Consider the following 26,482-nt stretch of genomic DNA (forward strand, 5'->3'; position numbering starts at 1 on the left):
AAAATTGCCTGAAAATTTCCATTAGTCCAGAGGGAGCTTTTAAAATCAGTGTCAGGAGAAAAGAATGAATGAACAGGATAATTTAGCTGCTTCATAATGCCTTCCCTGTGTTATTTTACACAAGGAACACATTATGAAATGTACAAATTTTACCTGTGTGCATACAAACCCAGCCTTCTGACAAATTGCCATCTAGCAATGATCAATATATGTAATACAGAGATTGGTGAATATTCACCTTTGCCATTAATTCTGGCAACAATTTAGCTCATTGAAATCGAGCAAGTCACAGGCCACTAATGCTTCATAAATAGTCTCGCATTGGATGGAAAACACTCCCCCACTTTAATTAATGGGATTGAATTGCATCCATGTGTTCTATGGGCTTCTTGCACAGACTTCCTTTCTACATTGTTTTGCCTTCAAAGCCCTCCACAGCCTTGTTCCTCCCTTCTTCTGTGACCTGCTAATTCCATATTGACCTGTCCGCTCCCTCTGTTCAGTGGGATCCTTCCCCAACATCGCTGGTTGGGCCTTCAGCCTCTCTAACCCTACTCTTTGGAACTCCATTCCACAGTCCCTTTGCCTTCTTTTCTCCATTGTCTCCTTCAAGATCCATCTCAAGACTCTGTGACCATGCCATCAGTCAAACTCCTACCCCTACCCTCCCTGTCCTCCACCTCATCTGATCCCAACCCTCAGCTCGGGTCCAAATCCCTGACTATCCAGCGCCTTGGGACGTCCTCCTGATATGAAAGGCGCGATACAAATGTAAGTTGTTGTTGTACCTTAGGAATAATGCCCAGCTTGCTGAGATGCTCTGGTGAGTATGTTTCTCTTAACTGCGTTGTCCACGGCCCGACTGCTCGGATGTGAAGGCTGAGGCTGTCCTCGTGCGGGGCAGATGTGAGGGTGAAGGGATGATACTCATCTGTTCCCAATGCTAGACATGCGATACGCACCCACTGACCAGACTTGTACTCAAAATCTTGGGGGCGTTTAAATTCGAGGTAAGTGACACCTAGACCAAGAAAAAGTGGGATAAGCAGCTGAGATCTGTTTGGGATGGCATCATATCTTCGTGCCTTGAACTAGAGTTAAGGTGTAAGCTTTAGAAGATCAACAGAGTACTTAATCCTATCCTCAACACATGCAACCAGGGATTACTGGATAGGTATCAGATCTCACCCATTTCTTCTCACCTCTTTATCAGTACATGGATGCTAATTGTAGTGCCCTCTACTGTCCTCCTAGTTGAGATCAGCTAACTCGCGACAGGGCTCAGAGTTGATAGTTCCATCGTTAAGAGTCTTAAGTGAGTCTCAATGAATAAAATGATTAGGATTTTTAAAAATATACAATGTTAAGTAGTGGAAATCAGAAACTGTGTTCCCAAAAGGCTGTGGATGCTGGATCCATTCAAATGTTCAAGACTGAGGTGGATAGATTTTTGTTAAGTTTGGATATCAAGGGATATTGGGCATAGGTGGGTCTTTGGAGTTAAGCTACAGATTAGCCATGATTTAATAGAATGTGGAGCAGGCTCGAGGGGCTGAAACGCCTATTCCTGTTCCTACATTCCTATCTTAACACAAACTGGGTTTGTGTGAAGTATAAAGACTGGCATGGACTCATTGGGCTAAATGGCCTGTTTCCGTGCCCCATCACTCCATATATATAACGTATTAAAAGAGGTAAAGTGCTGGGAGATGCCTGCTGTTAAGTAGGATCAGGATGTTTTAAGCTGCAATTAGGTCTGAAATTCACAATGAGCAGCAACATACCTGAAGGCTGGAGCTCAGCGTTGACCACTGAAACCTCTTTCTTCTTTCTGCTGAGGCTGATGAGCTTATCTACCAAGTAGATCAGAGCGGGCACGATGAAGTACAAGTAGAAACTTTGTCTCTGGATTAAATTTGAACTTCCGTGCACAAGTACCTGAGCAAAAGTGAATAAAGAAAATCCTTCTAAATTAGGTTTTCGTGGAGATTTGGGTTCAACCAGATGTTTGCTGACCACTGATCTGCAAGGTTCCACACTCAACAATCACTGTCACCCTATCTGCAGTTACCTTTCAGCTCCCTGATCCATTAGGTAAAGGCACTGAAGCCTGTGAGTGAACTTGAACCTATGTACTACCAGTGTCAATCCACTGGACCTTGTGTACTTTTTGTGTGAGTCCCGTAGCCTAGTGGTTAGCGTGCTCACCTCGCAAGCGAGAGGACCTTGGTTCGATTCCCGGGAAGGGCGAAATCTTAGGCAAGTTTCCTTACTCCACACACCTGTTTACCTAACAATAAGTTGGAACCCAGTTGCTAGTCGATTAGTGAATCACTTTCCGGGGGTAATAATCCCTCAAACAAAAAAAAGGGTCGCTCAATCCACGACTGTTTTGGAACAATGCCGTGTGCCATTGGCTGCCGCGGTTTGCCCACAAAATATGCAGTCAATCCATTTTACAATATATTCCGTGAAGTAATTTGAGACCTCTCAATGACGTGATAAGACGCTATATCAAATGCAAGGATTATATATTTTTTTGGTCAGCAGGGTCTCTGACATATGCGGTAACCCATTATTATGCTTTAAGAGTATCAAATCGAACTGAGAGTTTATGACCACCACCGACACATGGAACTTCCCCTGATTGGAATGGAATGCACACTCTCTCATCCTACTTACCTAATTCCAGAGAATTATTAAGCACAGGTTGGCAAGAGTCAATGTTTGGGGACCCCAGAATGTGCATTGTGGTACTCTTTAACCAGCTAAAACCATGCTCTCACATGCTGTGTCTTACCAGTGTGCACTGCGAGTGGGTGAGAGCACTGGATACTGTGCACTGCCAATGTATGCATGAACTGAAATGAAGTACTATTGGAACAGCAGTAAAAGTAAACTACTGAAAAGTTGCACTGTACTTACCAGGATATAGAGGACCACATAGAGGTGGTGAGTCACCCAGAAAGCACGGAAACTAATTCGGCGGAAGTGTCGGGAGGCAAAAACGTAGATAATGGCCAGCACGATAAGGAGGAGGACTCCAGTCATTCCTGGAGATAGGACAGATTTGTTGGTTAAGCCATTTATTCCAGATTTCTTACCTTCTGCAACAACTTGAAATGATATGGTGTATATGTGGGGAGAGGTAGGAATCAGGTGATAAAACGTCAAAGAGGTAGGTTTTTCAAAGCAGAGAAGGAGGGTAACAAAAGGCATCCTTACACGAGGCTCATTATTTACTACTATTTCTTCTCGTACATTATCAAAATGTGAGTTAAAACATTCACATGTATAGATAATTAACGGGGAATGATAATAAGCTGGATTCTAGCCACACAGTTTAAACTAGTTTAAAACCATCCACATAACTTTCTAGTGAAACGTCCATCAATATATAAAGCTACTTAAGTTGCAATATTTTAAATGCCACACACAAATTACCTGGAATGGTCTGAAAGAACCACCAATAAAATTTCTGGGGAAGTTCAGACCTGCAAGAACAAAAATAGAGGTAAATAACGAGTTGGGAAATATGGGGAACAAACTTTTAAAAAGCATTTTTATGTATGTTGTATTGTGTCAAACAGCTCAAATACCTATTCATTAGTAAGTGTAGTGATGTTTTGTTCAGGCAAACGTGGAAGCAATTTTGAATCTGCAACATCTCACAAACAGCTGTGAGGTGAATGGCAAATTAATCTGGAGCATTATTGCCTTGGACATCATTCGCTTTTTCTAACTGAAATTTTTTTCTGCTCCAATTTATTTGTCACTCATGCTTTAAGACCAATCTTCTCTCTCTCTCAATAGTGTCACAGGATCTTCAATATACACCTGTACAAGCAAGTGGGATCCGGGTTTAATCTCTCATCTAAAAAATGGCATCTCCAACAACAATGACAATAAATTACATTTGTATAGTGCCTTTCACGTCAGGAGGACGTCCCAAGGCGCTGGACAGTCAGGGATTCGTACCTGAGCTGGTGGTTGGGATCAGGAGGGGTGTGGGCGGGGAGAGTAAGGGGTAGGAGAGTGACCGAAGGCACGGTCGAAGAGGAGGGTCCTGAGACGGGTCTTGAAGGAGGCAAGGGAGGGGGTGCAGCGTTCCCCAGTAGCCCAATGGAGTATCAGCCCAGACTGTGAGCTGACGTCCAGGGTGTAGAGTTTGAACCAACAAGCTTCTCTCCTGGGCCAAAACAGCTTCAGGGCCGAACCTGCCCAATCAGTAAAAGTAAATTTTTTTTGGCCAAAAAGATTTCAGCTCTCCTAGGCAAACAAACCTCAGGAAATTAATATTAAACCCAAAAAAGGCACTTGATATATGGCCAAAAAGTTTCAAAATAGGATTGCTTGCCTCACAGTAAAAACAAAATAGCTGCACCTGTATACTGAGTGGGTCTACTTCTCCTGCAAGTTTTACCCCACAGCAGCTTCATCCTGAGTCCACACACATTTTCCATTCCATACTACCCTTATTAATCTTCCTTTGACCTATTGTTCTTTGGTTAGGTCTTACCAAACACGTTGTGTATTGATTGGAGTCAATTGTGTTGATCCAACTTGGTGCAATGCTTCCCAGTATTTCACAAGAGTATAACCCTAGCCTGTGAGCTCAAGTCCATGTTATGCAACAATTATTACTATTATTTTTTTCAGGTGATAGCTCCTACCCTACAAGCATTGACTGAAACTTACCCATCATCGATAAAAACACTGGGGAACATGCAGGCAAGGTTGCTGAGCGAACTGACACAGAACGTGTAGACATTGACACCATGGCCAGCACTGTGGAAAACTAAAGAAACAAATGGAATGACTGTTGCAATATGGTATGTGACAATCCTGAATGAAATAGACTTAGGTATTATACCAGAAGTCTGACTGACAGCTCTCTTGATGAGTTTATTTGATGAATAACTGTGACATTCAGAGCGGGACATTCTTTGGTTTGATCCCCAGTCTGTATTGAGTAAGTGACTTTTAGAGAAACATGGCAGGTGGTCCGTCAGCCATCTGCCCTAGTGACTCATGCTGAATATGAGCAGATGTGGAACCTGGCAGGATTGAATTTGGCTGTCATTCTTCTCTCCTCCCCACCCTTGTGGTTCAAGAGCCTGTTTTCACAAGTAGCCCACATGTGTGCATTATTATAGTAGGGGTTGGTGACTAACTAGCAATTGGGAGCAAGAACATTCTGCTTTGAGCTGGTAATTGTAAGTAACCCAGTGCCACCCCAGCTAAGATTTGCTAACACAGAACAGACACTTGTTGACCAACCCGCTAGCCTGGCTTGTTAGCAAGGTTGCAGAGCAGTCACTGTGGCTTGGATTCTTCCCACTTGATCTTTGTCAGTGTTCACAATGGTAAACTGTATGGTTTTAGCTGGTTTAACGCCAGCATTATTCCAAATGCATATTCTGAAATCTCCTAAACCTTCTTAATCTGTAGCTAAACTCTCTTCCCCCTGGGGAGAAAGTGTACACTTCATGCCAGATAAATGGAAACCTACATATGTGAATCTCTTAGTAGTTTGGATTAGAGACTGTTAAGCATTGTAATGGATTTTTGTTTGTGTCAGATTCCCGGCCGACCAAGAAAGCCTTCCTGGCCTGGATGGTTCAGCATCACACTGCACAGTGCTGTTACCAACTGAGCCATCAAGCAAAGCCACCCTCTCCTCTACACGATTATTATTAAAGACGATTATTATTAAAGACGATTATTTATGAAGGTCAGACGGTATACTGAATAACAATAGTGAAACTACGCTCACTTGCTAGTACAACTGCAGACATTGCAACCAAGCGATGGAAATCCACAGCAGCATCAAAGGGGATGTAATAGTTGAGGAAGGTCTCGCGTAGGAAAGTGATAAGGTTGCGACACATTGTGAGCAGGATGTAGGAGTACATGAATGAGACACACGCTGCAGATCCTCGGGATATGATGATTCCAACATATGTATTCTGAGGGATACCAGATTCCTCTGCGTTGATAGCATAGTCTGGACAGAAGGCAATAGTACACTTCAATAAAAGGAACACCATCCAATTTTACCAGTTCAAAAATAATCAATATTTATACAAACACATTACGGAGCACATGAATATAGGAATGTACAGGATCAGAAAGGACCATTAAAGTCTGACCAATGCCTTTTTCGTGATCCATCTCTCCATATCTTGTGCACCCAATTCCATTTCCCATCAAAAAGCAATCTAATCCTACTTTGAGAGTGCCTACTCCAATCCACTGTCTTCCTGGGGAAATCATTCCACTTAACTACTCTCTGAGTAATGTAGCTCAAGCCATATGGCCTATTTCCCCTGTCCCTAAGTGTGAGACCATAAACCTTCATGTGGACTCTGGAGCCCACTTTACCTATAACCATTAGGAACCAGAAGACTTCAATAAGATCATCACTCGAACATCCCATTTTATGCAACCTCTGCTCAGAGTTCAGATTCCCAACCTTATGTCAATTAGTTTATTAGTTTTAGTTTGAAATAATTATGTTATATAGCTCCATTTATAGCATTTGTCTGTAGTTTTTGAATATCACAATGAAGACCTTGCTGTCAAGGTTCACATTATTCAGTGCAACACCTGGCAATACTTACGGTACGCTCTCTCCACAAACAAACCAGCTGCAATCCCGTAAAAGATCAAAACACACACAATATGTCGACGATAGTTCTCAATGAAGCGTTTGAACTGCTGAACCTTTTGGTGTACTTTACTTCTGTTGTACTTTTCACGCTTTGCCTCTGTGTAGGGTCTAGGGCGCTGGTTAGCGGACCTATAGCACAATATTAAATAGGATCCAGTCATTATAACTCTGACTTTCTATATTAAAGAATGTGTTTCATCGTCAGTAAACATTCAAAAAAGGAACATATGTTCATTTACAGTACATTCCGTGAAGCGCTTTGAGACGTCTCCAAGACTCGATAAGGCGCTATATCAAATGCAAGGATTATTATTATTATTATTTGTTTTCTCTAACAGCTTTTTTTTCTGCTCCACTTTATTTATCCATCATAAAATTCCTCATGCTTTAAGATCAATCTTAAAAATTTAAGGCTGTGTATAATTTTGGAAAGTTCATAAATTCAGTCTCCATTTGGAAATTAAATTTAATTGAAAATGATTTGAAAATGATTTGAAATTAAGAATATTCAAAATTTCTGTGTGATCTCAAATTTTCAGGCTATGGTTTTAAGGCAAAGGCCGTGAGAAATTTCAAGGCTCTGATGTGCCAATAGGATTAATAACATTAATCAGGAAACATATTTTAGAGGATTTACCTCTTTTATAGATAGATTTCTTTTATTGATAAATCTTGTGGATAAAGGGATTAAGGGATATAGGGATAAGGCGGGTAGGTGGAGTTAGAATAGATCAGCCATGATCTTATTGCATGGCGGGGCAGGTTCGAGGGACCGAATGGCCTACTCCTACTCCTAATTCTTATGTTCTTATGTGCATCCTCCCCTATCCAGATGTGAACAAGCTTAAACACATGGAAACAAACAACACTGTTATCAAAAGGTCTTACTTCTTGTTCCCTCGGTCTCGGTTTCGGAGCTCCAGCCCATCCCGTTCCACATCTGGGTCTTGCATCTCTCTTTTGGCATACAGGATGGGAATGAGTGGAGAAAAATACTCAAAATACAATATTTCAGTTCAATTTACAAATACCGTAAACTCATGCAAAATTCACATTCACACGTCATGTCTAAAAGGTTTAAAGTGCTTCATGAGCCAGGGTTGGCTGGCTCAGTGCACACTGCCAGCCTGCTCTCGTTGAACAGACTCCTTGTTATCACTGACTTTCTGCCTAATTTGTTCCCTATGTGAGATGAGCTTAAATGACAAGTGACCAGCTTATGCCCAGCAGCTGACCTACAACCTTCTTAAAAGAAGCAAGACCTTTTTTTGTTGGTTATCTTACTGGGGTTAGTAGTTGGTTATATTTGTTCCGTGGACGGACCCAACAAGAGGTTCCCAGTAGAATCTCTGATATGTGTGTCTTATTCCTTGCCTCAGGCAGGCTAAGGTGTCTGAAGTGTCAGGGATGATTGCTAAAAGTGAACTTGTTGAACAAGAAATGGATGGATTTTAACCTTTGTAGGCTTTAAAAAATACCTAAAATTTTACTCCATTTTTTTTTAGCCTTCATCTTACCAACCAGCTGTACGTTTATAATTCAATTAAAAATTATTAGCAGGATAGAATTAATTAATACAATCTAGAGGAACATAATGTTGTTGCAGTTACCAGATTGCAAGCAACATGACGACTTACTTGTTTGGTTTTCCTTTGAGGAAAGATACTCTATGATGCCTGTTGGATTTTTCTGTGTTCGGGACATCCACACCTGCAACAGCACAAGACAACATCAAGCAGAGCTGTTAAACAAATGAATCATTTGATAGGTAAAAAAGGGGAGATTGGAGAAACAGACAAGACATGTTAGACCGAATGATCCACTGCACTTCTGTGCAGAAATTGCTTGTTTTAATGTTATGCTGACCTTTCACATTGAGCTGAGCAAACTTCAGTGCACTGACATGATCCCGGAACAGATAATGGAAATCCTCCCAGGTTAAGTCTGGTTTATCCTGGAAACCCGCTTCTCTGTACAAGGAATCCATGATCTCCTCGGCCTGCATTTTTGACAAGCAGTTATTCGAGATTTCGATGAAGGATCTAGAACAAAACGTAAGTTAATGTGTCCATCTGTGTCCTGTAAAGCTGTCATTTTTACATAAAGCATAGGAGCATAGTAACAGGAGTAGTCAGCCCCTCAAACAGGTTCCGCCATTCTATTAGATCCTGGCTGATCTGTACCCTAACTCCAATACTCGCCTTTGCCCTATATCACTTGATACCATTACCTAACAAAAATCTATCCACCTCAGTCTTGAAAATATGAATGGATCCAGGATCCACAGCCTTTTGGGGGTGAGAGTTCTAGATTTCCACTATCCTTTGTGTGAAAAATGCTTCCTGATTTCATTCCTAAATGGCTTAGCTCTAATTTTAAGATTATGCCCCCTTTTTCTGTATTCCCCACCAGCGGAAATAGTTTCTCTGCAATTGCTTAACAGAAATAAATAGATTGCAAGTTTAAGAAAACATAAGGGATATGTGGGGAGGGAGCTAATAGGTGAAATGAGTTTAAAAAAGGGGAATTTAGAAAATCAGGAGGCAATGGAATAGACTGATGGGCAAAATGCCCCCTGACATTTTCTTTGCAGAAAGCTTCTATGTAATTTTTTTTGATATATTTTGTAATGAAACATGTTGCTTCTAAGGACTACATTGCTTTTCTGTTGTTGCCTTTGGCTCGATACAGTTTATGGACTACGTATTGAGCCAAAAATAACAACAGCCCCTGCAAAATTTTGCTTGCTATGTAAGAAAGTTAAGTAATGTAACACATGAGAGGAATACAGAAAAATCCCAATGGCTCCATTGGTTTACCAGTGGACGGGAATGGATTCAAAACCTGCTGGATTCACTTAGTGAACACCAAGTCCAAAAATACTGTTCTTGAGAGGAAGGTAAGTGATGCTTGTTTGGTTGAACTGTCTCTAAGATTCAGGTCCAAGGCAATGCTGATGATATAGCAGCTCATGTGTGAGATTTGGAAGTGTAGGCGTGTCCTCATTGCTACAATCTAAAGCCCTAACAGATATGATACTGGTTAGACAAGCTCTGTGCTATGCAGTTAACAATTTATAATTTTATAGAGAGTAAGAACACCTTTGACAAATGATCTCTTAATGCTATTCAGAGGATTACCATTTTGTTAGGCTTAAGGACCTCTTGGTGAGTGACATATGAAAACTTTCCTCTTAACTTTGAAAGAATCTTCACTAAAGCACAAGGTCCTCAAGAAACTCTGAAGTTGTTGTTTGAAAGCTGTTGATTTACCTTAGTAATATTGAAAACTCCTCTTTTGATAGGACTCCATTGCCATCCACATCATACATCCTAAACATAAGCTTGGACTTCTCTTCAGGGGATCCTATGCACAAAGGACAGGAATGATTGTGTTCTTTACAAGACTGCAGAGGTGAACAATTAATACCTTACTGTTTGCAGAAGTATAGCAGTTGGTGTTGGATAGAAGGGAAGAGATGAAGCAGATCAACATTTGACCCTGTGTCCAGATAAAAGCCTTAAGGTGCTCAGATAAGGACAGGTTGGTTGCATGAACACTGAACAGTTAAGGAAATTGGATTAAACTCTGCAGCTCGCTCCGGTCAGCTCCACATCCCCCGCCCCAACCGCCCAACCATCGGTGGCCGGGCCTTCAGCCTCTCAGCCCCTAGGCTCTGGAACTCTATCCCCCAGTGCCTTCGCCGCCTCTTCCCTTTCCTCCTTCAAGGCCGGTCTCAAGACCTTTCTCTTTGACCGTGCCTTCAGCTCCCCTCTTGACTCTCTACCCCCTCCTCGCTCCCTCCCTTCGCTCCCCTCACCCTGACCATTTCCCCCCTGCTCGGGTCCTGACCCAACTGTACAGCGCCTTGGGACGTCCTCCCGACGTGAAAGGCACTTTATAAATGGAATCTTGTTGTTGTAAATGACAAGGCAATATAAAATGAGTCACGCACTGCTGCACAACTGGAGTAAGTTGTTCCAGCTACTGCATGCCTCTAAAGGGTTTGGTATAAAGGTCCTATAAAGGATTACCTAAGCAAATTATCTGGGAAGGGTTAGACTCATGTGAAATGAAAACACCAGCAAAGACTATCTGGTCGTAGAGGCCTGTTTCAGTGCTTTGTAATATCTTTGGAAGTTAATTTAAGATTTTTATCTTTATAGCATCAAGGTGACAGATAGCTATAGTAATAATAATAATCCTTGGATTTGATATATCACTTTTCACGTCTTCTCGACATCTCAAAGGGCTTCACAGAATAGACTGTAAAGTGAATTGACTGTATATTTGTGGGCGAAACCCGGCAGCCAATTGCGCACAGCAGCGTCCCACAAACAGTCGTAGATTGAAAATGACCAATTTATTATTGTTTTTGTTTTGGAGGGATTATTATTAGGTGTGTGGAGTAAGGAAACTTGCCAAAGGTTTCGCCCTGCCTGGACTTGAGTGAAATATTTTTTCCTGATTTCACTCTTAAATGGCCTGATTCTAATTTTAAGACTATGCCCCTTGTTTTCGATTCCCCACGAGAGGAAATAACTTCTCTGTATCTACCCTATCAAGTCTCTTTATCATCTTAAATACCTCAATCAAATCACTCCTTAACCTTCTAAACTCAAGAGAATACAATCCAATGCAGCCTTTCCTCATAACTTAACCCTTTTAGGCCTGGTAACGTTCTAGTGAATCTGCGCTGCATCCTTTCCAGGGCCAATATATCTTTCCTGAGGTGTGATGCCCAAAACTGAACACAGTACTACAGATGGCATCTGACTAATGCACTATACTGAAAAGCCAGGTGCGGGCTGCTGAACGCACCTGTGTCAAATCTGGCCTAACGGTCCACCGACAAATCTGGCTGGACCTCCTCAAAATTTACCGCTCCACTCTAGCCTCGGCCAAGTCGTCCTTCTACTCCAGGATAATCCTGGAGGCGAAGAACAACCCCAGGCTACTGTTTTCCACCACAACCCGACTCCTCCGTCCCCCCCGCCACCCCGCGCAGGTCATCTCCTCCAACCTTCACTGCGAGGAGATGCTGGATTTCCTTGAATCCAAGATCAAGGGAATCCGCTCCGCGGTCACTTCCCCTCCAACTTCCACCCACCACCCACCCCTTCCCTCCCACACTCCGACTCCTACCCATCCTCCCCTACACACCTTCGTACCCGTTTCCCCACCCTCTGTCACTGAACTCATCCTATCCCTAAAACCAACCACCTGCTCCCTTGACCCCATCCCCACTCCACTCCTTATCTCCCAGCTCCACTTTCTTGCCCCACATATCACTGACATCATCAACCTGTCCCTCTCCTCTGGCTCTGTCCCCATTCCATTAAAAACTGCCATCATCACGCCCACCCTGAAAAAACCCTCCCTTGATGCGTCGCAGCTATCAAGCTACCGGCCCATCTCCAACCTCCCCTTTCTCTCCAAGGTCTTGGAAAGAGTTGTCGCCTCCCAACTGCGCTCTTTCCTTTCCACCCATTCTCTTTTTGAACCCCTTCAGTCAGGTTTCCGTGCTGCCCATAGCACAGAAACTGCCCTGGTCAAGGTCACCAATGATATCCTGACCATCTGTGACCAGGGCTCCCTCTGTCTCCTCGTCCTCCTCGACCTATCGGCAGCATTCGATACGGTCGACCACGCTATCCTACTCCACCGCTTGTCCTCCCACCTCAACCTTCAAGGCACTGTCCTTGAATGGTTTAGGTCGTACCTTTCTCACCGTCTTCACTTTGTCTCAACGAATGGCTTCTCCTCCACCCCCCGTACTGTCTCATGTGGTGTCCCTCAGGGCTCTGTCCTCGGTCCCCTCCTCTTCACCCTCTATATGCTCCCCCTCGGTGACATCATCCGCAGACATGGAGTTAACTTCCACATGTATGCGGATGACACCCAACTCTACCTTTCCTCCTCTACTCTCAACTCCACGACCACCGATGTCCTGACAGCCTGCCTGTCCGACATCGAGTCCTGGACGAGAGACAACTTTCTTCAGCTCAACGTGCGAAAAACCGAGGCCCTCCTGATTGGCTCACGTCAGCGCCTCCGCACCTCAGGCGCTGACACCATCAGCATCCAAGGCTGCACTCTCCACCTCTCAAAGCCAGTCAGGAACCTCGGCGTTTTGTTCGACCCTGAGCTGTCCTTTCTCCCTCACATCCGCACCACAACTGGCACCGCCTTCCATCACCTCCGGAACATCGCCAGACTACGGCACTACCTCACCCCTCACGCTGCTGAAACCCTGGTCCACGCCTTTGTCACCTCAAGGCTGGACTATGGGAACTCTCTCCTCGCCGGCCTTCCCGCCACCTCCCTCCACAAGCTGCAGGTCATTCAGAACTCTGCAGCTCGTGTACTGTCCCGCACCAGGCTTCGGGACCACATCACTCCCACCCTCGCTCGCCTCCACTGGCTCCCCATCCCCCAGAGGATTGATTTCAAGATCCTCATCCTCACCTACAAGGCCATTCACGGCCTTGCTCCCTCCTACCTCTCCAACCTACTATCCCCCTACCTACCTGCCCGTACCCTCCGTTCCTCTGGCTCCGGTCTGCTCCACGTCCCCCGCCCCAACCGCCCTACCATCGGTGGTCGGGCCTTCAGCCTCTCAGCCCCCAGGCTCTGGAACTCCATCCCCCAGTGCCTTCGCCTTGCTTCCTCCCTTTCCTCCTTCAAGGCCGGTCTCAAAACCTTTCTCTTTGACCGTGCCTTCAGCTCCCCTCTCGACTCTCTTCCCCCTCCTCGCTCCCTCCCTTCCCTCCCCTCACCCTGACCATTTCCCCCTCCTTGCTCCCTCCCTTCCCTCACCCTGACCATTTCCCCCCTCCTCGCTCCCTCCCTTCCCTCCCCTCACCCTGACCATTTCCCCCCTGCTCGGGTCATGACCCAACTGTGCAGCGCCTTGGGACGTCCTCCTGACGTGAAAGGCGCTTTATAAATGGAATCTTGTTGTTGTTGTTGTATACAGCTAAAGCATCATTTTTTCCCCTTTGTAGTGCGGCCCCTTGAGATAAAGGGCAACATTCATTTGCTTTTTTGATTACTTTTTGCACCTGGGAACTAGTTTTTAGTGATTTGTGGATATGGCCACTCAAATTCCTTTGCTCCTCCACAGTTCTTAATTTCCCTCCATTAAAAAAAATTCTGCTTTATAATTTTTCGGTCCATAGTGGATGATTTCGCACTTCCCTACATTGAACACCATCTTCCACAGCTTTGCCCTCTCACTTAATCTGTCTAAGTCCCTTTGTAACTTCCTACTCCCATCTATACAAGTTACTGAGCTTCCTAGCTTAGTGTCGTCTGCAAACTTGGATATAAAACTTTCTATTCCTTCATCCAAGTCATTTATTTATTTGGCGAATAGCTGAGATCCCACTACAGACCCTGGGGGGACACCACTTGTCACGTCAATCGAGTGAGATCGAGTGACTATTGTCATTGAGTATGCACTCAGTGTGGATTTGGATTAGAATGAAAGTCATGCTTGTAAAAACTGTGTAGTTCTGTAATATAATAACATCATGCAACATATTATCGTTGAGAAATGTATGGAAGTTATTTCTCAAAAACATAATTCAAGCTCCACAAGCTTGTAAAGATCAAAATTTGTTCCATATATATTGTGATGGCCTAGGTGTAGCACTTTTGCCTCTGAGTCAGAATGTTGTAAGTTCAAGCCATGTTGGGACTTTGAACTCAATCTTCTGGGCTGATACTCCAATAAACTGCCGGGAGTGCACTAATTGTTGAAGGCACCATCCTTCGATATTAAACTGAGGTCCTATCTTGCGTATTCAGATGGCCGTTAAGGATCCCATGGCACTACTTGAAAAGACAAGGGAGTTTCTCCCAATATCCTGGCCAACAAACTCTTTGATAAAATTCATGGCTATTTGTGTGACATTGTTGTGTAGAAATTGGCCGCCTTGTTTCCCTACAAAAATACAGTCACTGCACTATAATTAATCCTACAGAAGATTTTGCGATATCACCCTAATATGTCATGCTCTATTTCAAATGCATGGGTATATATATATAGTGATGGCCTAGGTGTAGCACTTTTGCCTCTGAGTCAGAATGTTGTAAATTCAAGCCATGTTGGGACTTTGAACTCAATCTTCTGGGCTGATACTCCAATAAACTGCCGGGAGTGCCCTCAATTGTTGAAGGCACCATCCTTCGATATTAAACTGAGGTCCTATCTTGCGTATTCAGATGGCCGTTAAGGATCCCATGGCACTACTTAAAAAGACAAGGGAGTTTCTCCCAATGTCCTGGCCAACAAACTCTTTGATAAAATTCATGGCTATTTGTGTGACATTGTTGTGTAGAAATTGGCCGCCTTGTTTCCCTACAAAAATACAGTCACTGCACTATAATTAATTATAATAATTAATTATTAGAGGATTTTGCGATGTCACCCTAATATGTCAGGCTCTATTTCAAATGCATGGATTTTTTTTTAATCTCTACAATCTCCAATTAATAACAATGAGGTAATTTTCAATGAAATTCCTTAATAAGGAACATAGAAGTGGAAGTAGACCAGACCGACCCCATATTAAGGAACCCAGTTGGAAATTGACACATATTGGACCCTGTTGACAAAAATATAACATGTCTTCCATGACTTGCTTACCTTTCATGAATATGATAAAAATATCCATGAATTCCCGGAAAGACAGATAACCATTCCCGTCTTTGTCTGCAAGTAAGAACATCTGTTCCACAAACGTGGAATCTTCCTTTAAGCTCAATGCTTCCGCAAACTCTGCACGAGTCAGCTCACAGTTCAAAGACTCCTTTGCCTTCCTGGAAGTTTCCATGTCAAAGTCTCCGGCATCTAACTTGTCAATCTCCAGAATCTAGTGAAAGTGAATAATGGATCAGTGGGGAACATCAATGGGCGTTGTGCAACATTCCAATACGATAGCAGAATATCCCATTCTATAGTAAACAGCAAACATTTCATTTGTGATTGAGCAGAATGCTGAGAGAAGGAGAAATGTTCCAGGGTTCCCCTCATTACCTGTGCAAATACGTGTCGGAAGAAAGTATCCAAAACCTGGCTTCGATGTAATTTTGTGATCGCTTCTTTTAAGATGGTTTTCTCAGCCATTTCCACCATTCTCAGAACAAATCCACTCTCCTCCAGAAAGTTTTGCAGAGTTTCGATGAAATCAGTACAATCCTCTTCGGTGTCAAAGAACATTACCTAAACAACCACCCACCAAAAAAAAATCCAACATGAGAGCGTTACTTTGAAAATGTAACTTTTTCATATTTCATATTTCATATTTCATATTGCTCATTTCAGCAATGAAATAAGATGTTATTAGGGCTTTGAAGATGGACTAGATCTTTATTTGATTTTGACAAGTACATGTGAGTCTCATCTGTGGCATGTTCTAATAATTCCACTGATATATCACAGAATGGTTTTGTATGGAAATGGAGAGGGACTTGGAGAAAAACACTGATAGGAATGTAGGGTATTTCAGGAACAGAGAAGATCACTCAGTTCTTCTGACTGATCTCAAAAATATAATTAATATCTTTGCCTTATCATGTCGTCGAGATATCTCAAAGCGCTTCACGGGATACACTGTGAAGTGTAGTGACTGTGTGTGTTTTGTGGGCAAAACACGGCAGCCAATTGAGCAAAGCAGTGTCCCTCAAACAGTCGTGGATTGAATGACCACAATATACACTGTAAAGTGGAATGGCTGTGTGTTTTATGGGTGAAACATGTAACAGAGTGGTATACGATTATTTTTTCTCTCTCATACCCCAATAATTGCTTACTTTACCAAATAGTTCATGGGATACTGCTTAACTTACAAGTAAAGCAGGAATTATTTGCACAATAACATTGTGGTTGGAGTGATTATATGAATAAGTCCCTCTTGACTTTGCTGATGCCATCTGCCCCCACTGCCACTCAGGATGGTCTGTCTCCACTTCTCTGTGTAACTTTATTAAATCTAACCATCTATACACTTTCCCTCTTCTGAGCGCAAGTTTGTGTTTCTTTGTTTCACATTATTTGACCATGATGACCATATTAAAATTCAATTTATAGGTACACTTCACAATCTTGAATACTTCAGTAAGATTTCCCTTTTCACTGGCGTAAACATTCTCAGCTTCTGTGGGCATTCCTCAATCAGGTCTGAAACCCCATCTGTTCTCAGCCTGTAAGAAGCCCATTTTGTTTCAAAATTTAAGATTGCACGGGATTGCTGAAAATTCTTAAAACCATTCTCAATTCGAAAGCTGTTTTTCGCAGCTCTGAAAAATAAACTTCCAAATTAATACCGAATGTATGTATTTTCACAATTCTGAGCAGTCTTAAAAATTGATTCCAGCCTTTCACCGTTCACTTTTCAATTGAAATTGTGTCGATCAAGAAATTATGTAAAATTATGATCAACCGATCAATTTCTATTCATTTTGTTTGAAGATTTGTAGTCTGTCTACAGTCAAAAATTTATGAAATGATCTGAATCAATTGACTTTTTCTGGAATGTAAAGACAAAGGCAAATCCTGATAGAAAGGTCTATCTGAAAACAACACAAGTCAATCTATAGTCTGAGCATGCCTGATGAACTGTCAGAATAACTGACTCAAGGCAATTTCACCAGCTCTTCCAGGCTTGGCTTAGATATTCCAATCTAAATTGACATTGCAGTGCAGTACTGAGGAAATGAGACTGTATAGAAGGTGCTGCCCTAATAAATTAAACTGAAATCCAGTTTTTTTGTCCTTCAAGGTCAGTCTCAAGACCTTCCTCTTTGACTGTGACTTCAGTCACCCTCCTACCCCCACCCTCCCTGTCATCCACCCCTCCTGATCCAAACCCCCAGCTTGGGTGCAAATTCTTGACTGGGCAGCCCCTTGGGTATGTTCTCCCAATGTGGAAAGCGCTGTGTAAATGTAATTTGTTGTTGTGGAGTTGGATATTACAAATTCCAGTTCATATTTTGAGGAAGAGCAGGGAGTGCTCCCTATTTCCTGGCCCCCCTCATCCAAAGCAATAGCAATTGCCAGGTTCCAATTAATCATTTGTGGAGTCCTGTAGCTCAGTGGTTATAGCACTTGCTTTGCAAGCGAGAGACTTGAGTTCAATCCCAGGCAGAGGGCGAAACCTTGGGCAAGTTTCCTTACTCCACACAGAGCCTAATAATAATCCCTCCAAAACCAAAAACAATAATAAATTGGTCATTTTCAATCTACGACTGTTTGTGGGACATTGCTGTGTTCAATTGGCTGCTGCGTTTGCCCACAAATATACAGTCAATTCACTTTACAGTGTGTTCTGTGAAGCGCTTTGGGACGTCCTCCCGACGTGAAAAGCGCTATATCAAATGCAAGGATTATTATTATTATTATTATTTATCTCATTGCCGTTTTGTGGGTGTTGCTGATACAGTCCTGTAGCTCAATGGTTAGAGCACTCGCCTCGCAAGCGAGAGACCTGGGTTCGATTTCTGGCAGGAAACAACCTTTGGCAAGTTTTGTTACTCCACACGCCTGATAATAATCCCTCAAGAAAAATATATAAATAATAAAATTGGTCAATCCACGACTGTTTGTGGGACACCGCTATGCACAATTGCCTGCCGCGTTTCACCCACAAATATACAGTCAGTTCACCTTACAGTGTATTCTGTGAAGCGCTTTGAGACATCTAGAAGACGTGAAAAGCGCTATATCAAATGCAAGGATTATTATTATTATTACAGATTAGCTGCTGCATTTATCTATACACCAACAATGGGGGCCTATCATAGAGCAATCACTAAAAAATGAGAAATCCCATTGTAAGCAAATCAAAAAAGATCACCACATTTGTGAACAATCAGAATAAGACTGACCCCATTGTGTGCGAAACACTTTCAGATCTTGCAATGTGATAGGGGGATAAATCAACTGCAAGTATTATTTAACTCATGAACAGGAATAACCTCTGAATGAAATAGTGCCTTTCATGTAGTATGAACGTCTCGGAAGACTTCACAGAAACAATAAGGAGCATTAAGCAAGCAGGAGAGGAAGGCGAATTTAAGGGTGTGCACCAAAGGCACGGTTAAAGAGATAGGTTTTTAAGAGGATTTTATAGACAGGGAAAGAAAGAGTAAGACGGATGGATTTTGGAAGAGAGTTCCAGAGAGCAAGACTCATTGTGGCTGAAAGCTCAGATTTGAGTTCCGGTTCATGGCACACTGCGTAACTCAACAACAACCACAACAACTTGTGTTTAAATAGCAGCCTTTTTGCAGGGTAGTATCTTGGAGCACTAAACTCACCAATGATAACAGAAATGCTACTTGCACAATAACATCTGTTGTTAAACTGTGATATGAATGAGTCCAAAGAAATAACGATAATCACAACACATCACATGTTGCAATTTTCTCTCCATGCAGAGAAAGGTCAGGATAAAGGTAATCCTAGAACACGAGGGATGAGTCAGACTTCTTACCAGATCATACTCTTTGGGGACTTTGATAAGCAGCACTCTCTGATCATTGTTGTTGGACTTGGCAAGCTCCATTTCTTCGTTCAGATTGATGATTCGGATCAGGTGTTGTTTGTTGTCAAGAACCTTGATGCTTTTGTTAGCATCAAGACGTAGATGGACGGGGCGAAGTGGCTCTGTCGGGCCTTGCCACTCACAGACTAGACAAGGAAACAAAAGACTGTAGAGATATTTGGAAGAACATTTCTACCACTTACAAAATGCTTTGTGAGGCATTATGGAATGTGTTGTACAAATGGACCATTTGATTCCCAGCTTAATTCCGTATTTTTGTGTAGTTAAAGGGGCATGCCATCAACTAACGGGGCAGTTCTGTCATAAGCATGTCCACTTAGCAATTCACATTGCTTTTTGGCAAACAGTCCTGAGGGACTGTTTCCCCTGGTAGGAGGATCTATAACCAGGGGTTACAGTCTTAAAATTAAGGGACAGCCTTTTAGAACAGAGTTGAGGAAACATTTCTTCACTAAGTGAATTTATGGAATTCACTACCCCAGAAGGCTGTAGATGGTGTTTCTTGAATCTGTTATCAATTTAAGTTCGCTCTGAATTGCCTCGTGGTTTAGGTTGACATCCTGCTGTCACTATTTCAAACGAAATGTGGAATAATTTACTGTAAAGTGCAGTAACTGTGTATCTGTAAGCCAACTCGGTAGCCAATTTACATAGAATTACAAGAGCACCAAACAGTACATTCTGCCCAACTAGTCCGGGCTTAGTGTTTATGCTCTACTTGAGCTAAACCTCTCCCCATTTCTCTCTCCCCTTCCCCTCAATTTCTTCTCCTTCATGTGTTTGCACATAGCAGAGCCCCACAAACAGCCATGGAGTAAATGACTAATTTAGAGAAGGGAGTTTATCCCTGTGCCTTGGCCAACACTACTCCCAGATTAAATTTGTCATTCATTTCATGGCTGTTGGTGGTACATTGCTGTGTACAAATTGGCTGTCCACAAAATGCACAGTCACTACACTTTACAGTAAGAAGCTGTGAAGCACATTGAGATGTCCTCCTGATGTGAAAAGCTCCATATCAAATGTGCTGATTACAGATAAATGCAAACATTTCAAACTTAAGTTGAGTCCTAGTATTAGGTTAGCTCTAGTGAACAGCTTCACAGAGACTGAAAGATTTCAGTAAAAGATAAATAATCAGATCCAAATGTTTTTCCTTACTCCTTGACTAATGGACACTCCCTCATTGTGTAGCGTTCCAATAAAATCAGTAACTCGATAGCAGCACAATGGGGTGGACTCAAACATTTTCCGCAATAATATCATTCACTGATCTGCCTTTTTAATATGTTCAGGATTGGATTTAGTTGCCTATTCAGTGAAATGATCCTATTTCAAATGATTGCAGAGGTCTTGAATATATTTAAAGTGATTTGAATTTGAGAAATGGAGCATAAGAATGCGGTCTTACAGCTATGTAGACATCAGAAAACTCATTTGTTTCAAGGAAGAACAGAAGTAAAAATAAAAACTTGCAGTTGAAACATTACCACTTATTCCTTCTCCCATTTCAACATTTTTTCCAATCGAGTCGGCCCTACTCCTCCTTTGTACTTTCTTAAACTTTCTTTTGCGGTAGAGGGCTACAATAAATGCAGGGATCAGGCATACTGGAAAAAGAAAGTGTGTGTCAATTTACATAGTAATGGAAAAGCAGCGTTAAACTATAGGAATGCATATTCAGGTTCGATTTAAACGACTCAACTGGAGCTGAAATTTTTTGCGTTACTCGCAGGGCACTTAGAGTGGGAAATCCCATTAGCGTGTGACATTGCCAAAGGCTGGACATCACTGGCTGGATTTTCAGCTCATATATATTTTAAAATGTGAAAATTCCCATTCTACAAATAAATGCTTGGTCCACAGTTTCATTCGCCATTTGCCAAGTGGGGATGCCGAGCGAAGTATCGGTCAATCTTTTCTGTCTGTTCTTCAGTTTTAAGAACTTACAAAGCAGAACCAGTCAATGATTCAATTTCTGAACTATAGGGCTCGGGAGTGATGCCCCCTCACTCGAGCAAGGTAATGAAGGCATCTTCGACTGTCCCTCCGACTATCCCTGAAGAAGCAGCACAAAAAATGAGGCAAACACCTCCAAATAATTCCACTTAGTCTCAGCCTGTGGGACTAACCATTTTTAAATTTAAGATCGCACAAATCGTGTACAATTCTTGACTTTAGTCTTAATTTGGAAGCCAGTCTTAAAGATGGTCACTTTCAAGAACTGCAGAAAACCGTCTTCCAATTTCAGACTGAATTTAAGAATTTTCTGCAATTTTTCTGCAACGTTCTTAAATGTTAAATGTTAAGCATGATAGTCTTGATTGCTAAGTCAAGGTGGATTTGTGGGTTTATCAGGTAAATCAGGCAAGTTTGGATTAATTTCTACAGACCTAGTGGTAAACAACAGAGTATCACAATGATTATGCCAAAGGGAGCTCCACTGCCTTCAAAATAATTCAGACTTATGGCCTTAGTACAAGGTTCGAAATCAGCTACAGTCAACTGCTTTGGCTGCTGGCACGGATCTCCTGTGAAAACAGATACGGAAAAGCACAAAATCACATCGAGATCCCAGAAAAGTAAGAAATCTGAGATTAAAAAAAATACAACGTGCATAAAATCCACAGCAGCTAAAACAACACCTAAAACAAGGCAATTGCTGCGTGCAAACTGATTGCTGCGTTCGCTTAGACAGACATTATACTTCATACTTTGTGATGCTTTGAGATATTTTGAAGACATGATAAGGCACAATAGGAGTCCTGTAGCTCAGTGGTTAGAGCACTCGCTTTGCAAGTGAGAGACCTGAGTTCAATTCCAGGCAGGGCGAAACCTTGGGCAAGTTTCCTTACTCCACACGCCTAATAATAATCCCTCCAAAACCAAAAAAAAACAATAATTAATTGGTCATTTTCAATCTACGACTGTTTGTGGGACATTGCTGTGCGCAATTGGCTGCCGCGTTCGCCCACAAATATACAGTCAATTCACTTTGCAGTATGTTCTGTGAAGCGCTTTGGGACGTCCTCCCGACGTGAAAAGCGCTATATCAAATGCAAGGATTATTATTATTATTATTATTATAATATCAAATGCAAAGACTATTATATACAGCTACTGTATATGTGTGTATGTAAGGTATATTCCTTTGAGTAACTGCTGTGAATATAGGGTTTTAAAAGTTGAATGACCTTCAATTTCAAAATAGATTAGAAGCTTTCTCAGGCCTGTTTTATTCTGGTGCCTCACATACTGGTCCCTGGTTAGTCTTATCACAGCAAAATATCTCAAAGCACTTCACATGTTAAATGTTATGATTGCTTCTGTAGATAAATGCGGCAAAAATCTGCACTAGGAAGGTACTACAAACAGTCCAACTGAAAACACGCAAATAGGATCTTGATTTAATGAAAAGGATCTCTAACAATGCATTTCACCATCAGTGGTGCAGTGAAGCGTCAGTCTAAGCTTGGAGTTGATTAGGGGCTTGAACCCATAACCGACAGACTCTAAAGTGAGAGTGATATATAAAGAATATATACATATACATCACCCCATGGACTCTTAATTTTAAGATAAATAATGACAAGTCTAAAATCATTGGCCAACTGAGCAAAACGGTCATGTAATTTAGAACATGATCAATTCTTTAGGGAAATGAAGAGATGCCCAAGTAGCTAAAGGACATGTCGCACACCTTTATTGTAAGCAGGTACTCTAAGTGCAAGTATGTTCTTTGGACTTGCTGCCAGCACTGTCTGGGGCAGCCACGCTTAAATCTGTACAAACAGTCTCCTCGGCAACAATTCAAACTCTCAACACGCTCTTTATTAACTCTCCAAACCTGGCCTTGTTGGGCCAGAATATCAACCACTCGAGTTACAGCGTTTTATTTAACTACCTATGCATTCACTTAGTGAATACCCATGGCTGATATAAGATTACTTAATAAGCCATTTTGCTCCTTGCAACTAGGTTTTGCTTTGTGTCTGCCCTAGTTGGCCCTGTTGAAACTGGGAACACATTCAACAAGAGATCACAGAGATAAATGTACATCTGGAATACAATGTAGTGCAATATCCACCCCACCGCGCCTCCCACTCCACACACATTTTCCTCCAGCTGTCATGTCTTTGGGAGGCTGATTTTCCCCTATAATTACTCACTCACCAAGTCACTCTACTTAACCGACAAATCGATCTCTCCCTGTGTGTTTCGCTTTCCCAGTGACTTACCAGTATTCCAGAAGAACACGTTTTGCTGAATTTCATCTGTTGTTGTATTCAAAGTCACTGCCAGAACATCAAAAAATTTAGTGTTTCGAATTTGTTGGATTTCCTCGGTTGTGAACAATCTAAAAGAAGTTTGTTTAAAAAAATGAATTGGCGAAGTTGGTGTCTCACCACAGATTTCCAAAAGTGAATCTCATTTAGCCCTTTAGCTAAGCGGGAGATATTACCTGCTTTAAGGGCGCTATATGAACAAAAGAACACAAGATTGCTAAACAGAAAAAGACCAAGGTCCATCCAGTTCGCCTTTCAGCATCCTGGCAGTCACATACAACATGCCATGCCCCAAACTTATGCAAGTTGTTGTATTTTTGGTATGTTTATTATAGTTAGCGATTGGCAGCTGATGTTTCATGGCAACACAAATCAGACCTTGTGCAGTTTAAATCTAAACATCGTGTAATTTGAGATTGGAGTTTGTGCATTAAAAAGCAATACCAAAGTGACATAAAGTAACTAAAGTGACTTTCAAATACGTCATGGCAGCAGAAAAAGAAACCACAGATCGAGGGGAGCCAAGGGAGGTTTCAGACAGTAACGGTGAAATATTTCTTAACCGAGAACTAAATTAACAACCGGAACAGGTTAACAGCGTTTCCTGGTCTCAATAGTAAAAGCTATTGAGACCAGGAGAAGCTGAACTCATTTAAAAACAGCTTGACGGTGTACTAGGAGGAGGGTACAGTAAATATTCTGGAAGGATCAGATCAAAAGGGCCGAAAAGACTTCTTCATCTGAACCCAACTTGTCCGAACTTGTGTGTGATATAATAAAACTAAATTAGGCACAACATAGAAACGACTTGGATGAAGGAGGCGTTTCAGACCATTTTATCTGATCGTTGCAGAATACCATCGCTGTTGTCTTCCCATTACTGCATCCAACTGTTTCTCAAATGAGCCCATGTTCTGGCCTTAATCACCCTTTCTGCTAACCATTTCCAGCTGAACATTTTCTGTATAAAATGATTCACAACCCTTCATAATTCTGCTGCATTCATGTATCTGAAAGTATAATTCTAGTTTTACTTTTGCTATCCCATTTCAGATACATTCATCTTATACACCTCTGCAATGGTCCCCTCTGAGACACATTCTATCGAGCCTAAAATGCCCTATATATTAGGTCACCAGGTTTGCTCCAGTACTGAATGTGATCATGCACTGAATGCCAAGTGTAATCTTGAAGGGATGTTCCACAATGGAAGGCTTGATGTAAATTGGGTTTGAGACATCTGACTGGGACATGTTTCACCTTTAGGCTCTGGCTCTCAAGATCACTTTAAGGACATGGTTTTGCCAAGTGATCAATTCACATGGGTGCAGTATAAACATGTGGGGTGGGGGGGGGGGGCAGAGAGGAGGGTTGGAGCTTGTAAGGGGAACATCAATAATGACCCCTTACAATTTTATGGGGCAGAGTTCTCCCGCTCCAATTCAATAACATAAGATTGTGGAGTCCTGTAGCTCAGTGGTTAGAGCACTCGCTTTGCAAGCGAGAGACCTGAGTTCAATTCCAGGCAAAGGGTGAAACCTTGGGCAAGTTTCCTTACTCCACACACCTAATAATAATCCCTCCAAAACCAAAAACAATAATAAATTGGTCATTTTCAATCTACGACTGTTTGTGGGACATTGCTGTGCGCAATTGGCTGCCGCGTTCGCCCACAAATATACAGTCAATTCACTTTACAGTGTGTTCTGTGAAGCGCTTTGGGACGTCCTCCCGATGTGAAAAGCGCTATATCAAATGCAAGGATTATTATTATTATTATTATTATTATTTCTCCCTCTGATCAAAATGCTTTGTACATTTAACAGGTTTCTGAAGGAAAAATATGTTCTGGACTAAAGCAATAGGAAAAATTACTGCAGCCACATGACCATACTTGGTCTGCTATGGATCGGGTTCCTGAGAGAACAGGGGGACCTGAGTAATTGAGGCATTGAGGGCATCTAGAATGTCTATTGAAACCAAGAGGATCAAACACCCTGGGGTTTTATGTTAGTGGATGTTGTCTATCTGTGTTAGGGAAGCTGGAGACCCCCTCTCCCCCCCTTACAACAAACTGCTTTGTAAACCAACTCTGTCTCCGTGCATTCAGTGCCTGGCTCTGTCCGCAGCTTACAGTACTGAGAAGTCTACAGAGAACAGCTTACAGTTCATAAACCCAGTGCTGGAGCACACCTGGACATCAGTGCTCATCCAGAACGAGTTAACAGGATGAAAAGTGCAGACGAATGAAATGCAATTGTCTGTCTCTTCACAGAATGTAAACTAACCCAACACTAATTCAATTGTAAATTGAATGCTACATGATTTCTTCTACCCTCTCCTCCTGCATCCCCGGAAGATGTTCATCAACTTGCCAACAAATATTTGTGTGTACTTAAGCTTGTCTCTAATGTACTTTGAATGGCCACTGTGAAATGCGAAGGTTAACTTAGATACAGGATGTTTGTCTAAGCTTCATGTTATTTTCTGTTGGTCAACTGATAGCCTTAAAATTTTTTGTGTGGTGTGGTCTATGCCACTTACTGACAAGCCAGAAGCCTACATTTCTCATGGTTTCTGCCTTAAAATATAAGATTATACAGGACTTGGGAAAATTTTTAAAGCTGGTTTTAATTCGGAAGCAGTTCTTTTCAAGGAATGTGGAAAAACAGCTTTCAAATTAAGAATGAATTCAAGAATTTTTCAAACCTCTGTGCAACCTCCAGCCATAAGAATGTTTGGTTTGATCTTATTGTTAAAAGATCAGCAGTCTCAAGACAGATAACCATTTAACCTTTTCAGACTGGTTTATTTTCTATTATCTACTATAAATGATAATCCTTGCTTTATGTATAGCGCTTTATCATGTCATTGAAACATCTAAACTTGGGTCACAAGATTTTAGTGTACTGTAGTAACTATTTTTGACTATTTGTGCACAGCGATGTCCA

The 26,482-nt window shown here is 42.0% G+C and overlaps 1 protein-coding gene across 3 annotated transcripts in view; it reads right to left on the reverse strand.

Annotated features, from left to right (window-relative positions):
• The window catches only part of duox (dual oxidase), a 49,540-nt gene that overhangs the window by 6,121 nt on the left and 16,937 nt on the right, over positions 1 to 26,482 (reverse strand). For all 3 annotated transcript variants that reach the window (XM_007909018.2, XM_007909009.2, XM_007909028.2), the window contains exons 14-30: positions 23,484 to 23,602; positions 21,639 to 21,776; positions 20,736 to 20,855; positions 19,174 to 19,370; positions 15,717 to 15,902; positions 15,327 to 15,552; positions 9,946 to 10,039; positions 8,540 to 8,715; positions 8,311 to 8,383; positions 7,562 to 7,630; positions 6,624 to 6,802; positions 5,777 to 6,007; positions 4,699 to 4,798; positions 3,445 to 3,494; positions 2,926 to 3,053; positions 1,785 to 1,938; positions 789 to 1,021 (exon numbers count right to left, since the gene is read on the reverse strand). In XM_007909018.2, the coding sequence (XP_007907209.1) occupies positions 789 to 1,021; positions 1,785 to 1,938; positions 2,926 to 3,053; positions 3,445 to 3,494; positions 4,699 to 4,798; positions 5,777 to 6,007; positions 6,624 to 6,802; positions 7,562 to 7,630; positions 8,311 to 8,383; positions 8,540 to 8,715; positions 9,946 to 10,039; positions 15,327 to 15,552; positions 15,717 to 15,902; positions 19,174 to 19,370; positions 20,736 to 20,855; positions 21,639 to 21,776; positions 23,484 to 23,602 (2,473 nt within the window). The remainder of the gene's footprint in view (positions 1 to 788; positions 1,022 to 1,784; positions 1,939 to 2,925; positions 3,054 to 3,444; positions 3,495 to 4,698; positions 4,799 to 5,776; positions 6,008 to 6,623; positions 6,803 to 7,561; positions 7,631 to 8,310; positions 8,384 to 8,539; positions 8,716 to 9,945; positions 10,040 to 15,326; positions 15,553 to 15,716; positions 15,903 to 19,173; positions 19,371 to 20,735; positions 20,856 to 21,638; positions 21,777 to 23,483; positions 23,603 to 26,482) is intronic.

Source organism: Callorhinchus milii, unplaced genomic scaffold (assembly GCF_018977255.1).
Source record: "Callorhinchus milii isolate IMCB2004 unplaced genomic scaffold, IMCB_Cmil_1.0 Scaffold22, whole genome shotgun sequence".
Classification (NCBI taxonomy): Eukaryota; Metazoa; Chordata; class Chondrichthyes; order Chimaeriformes; family Callorhinchidae; genus Callorhinchus; species Callorhinchus milii.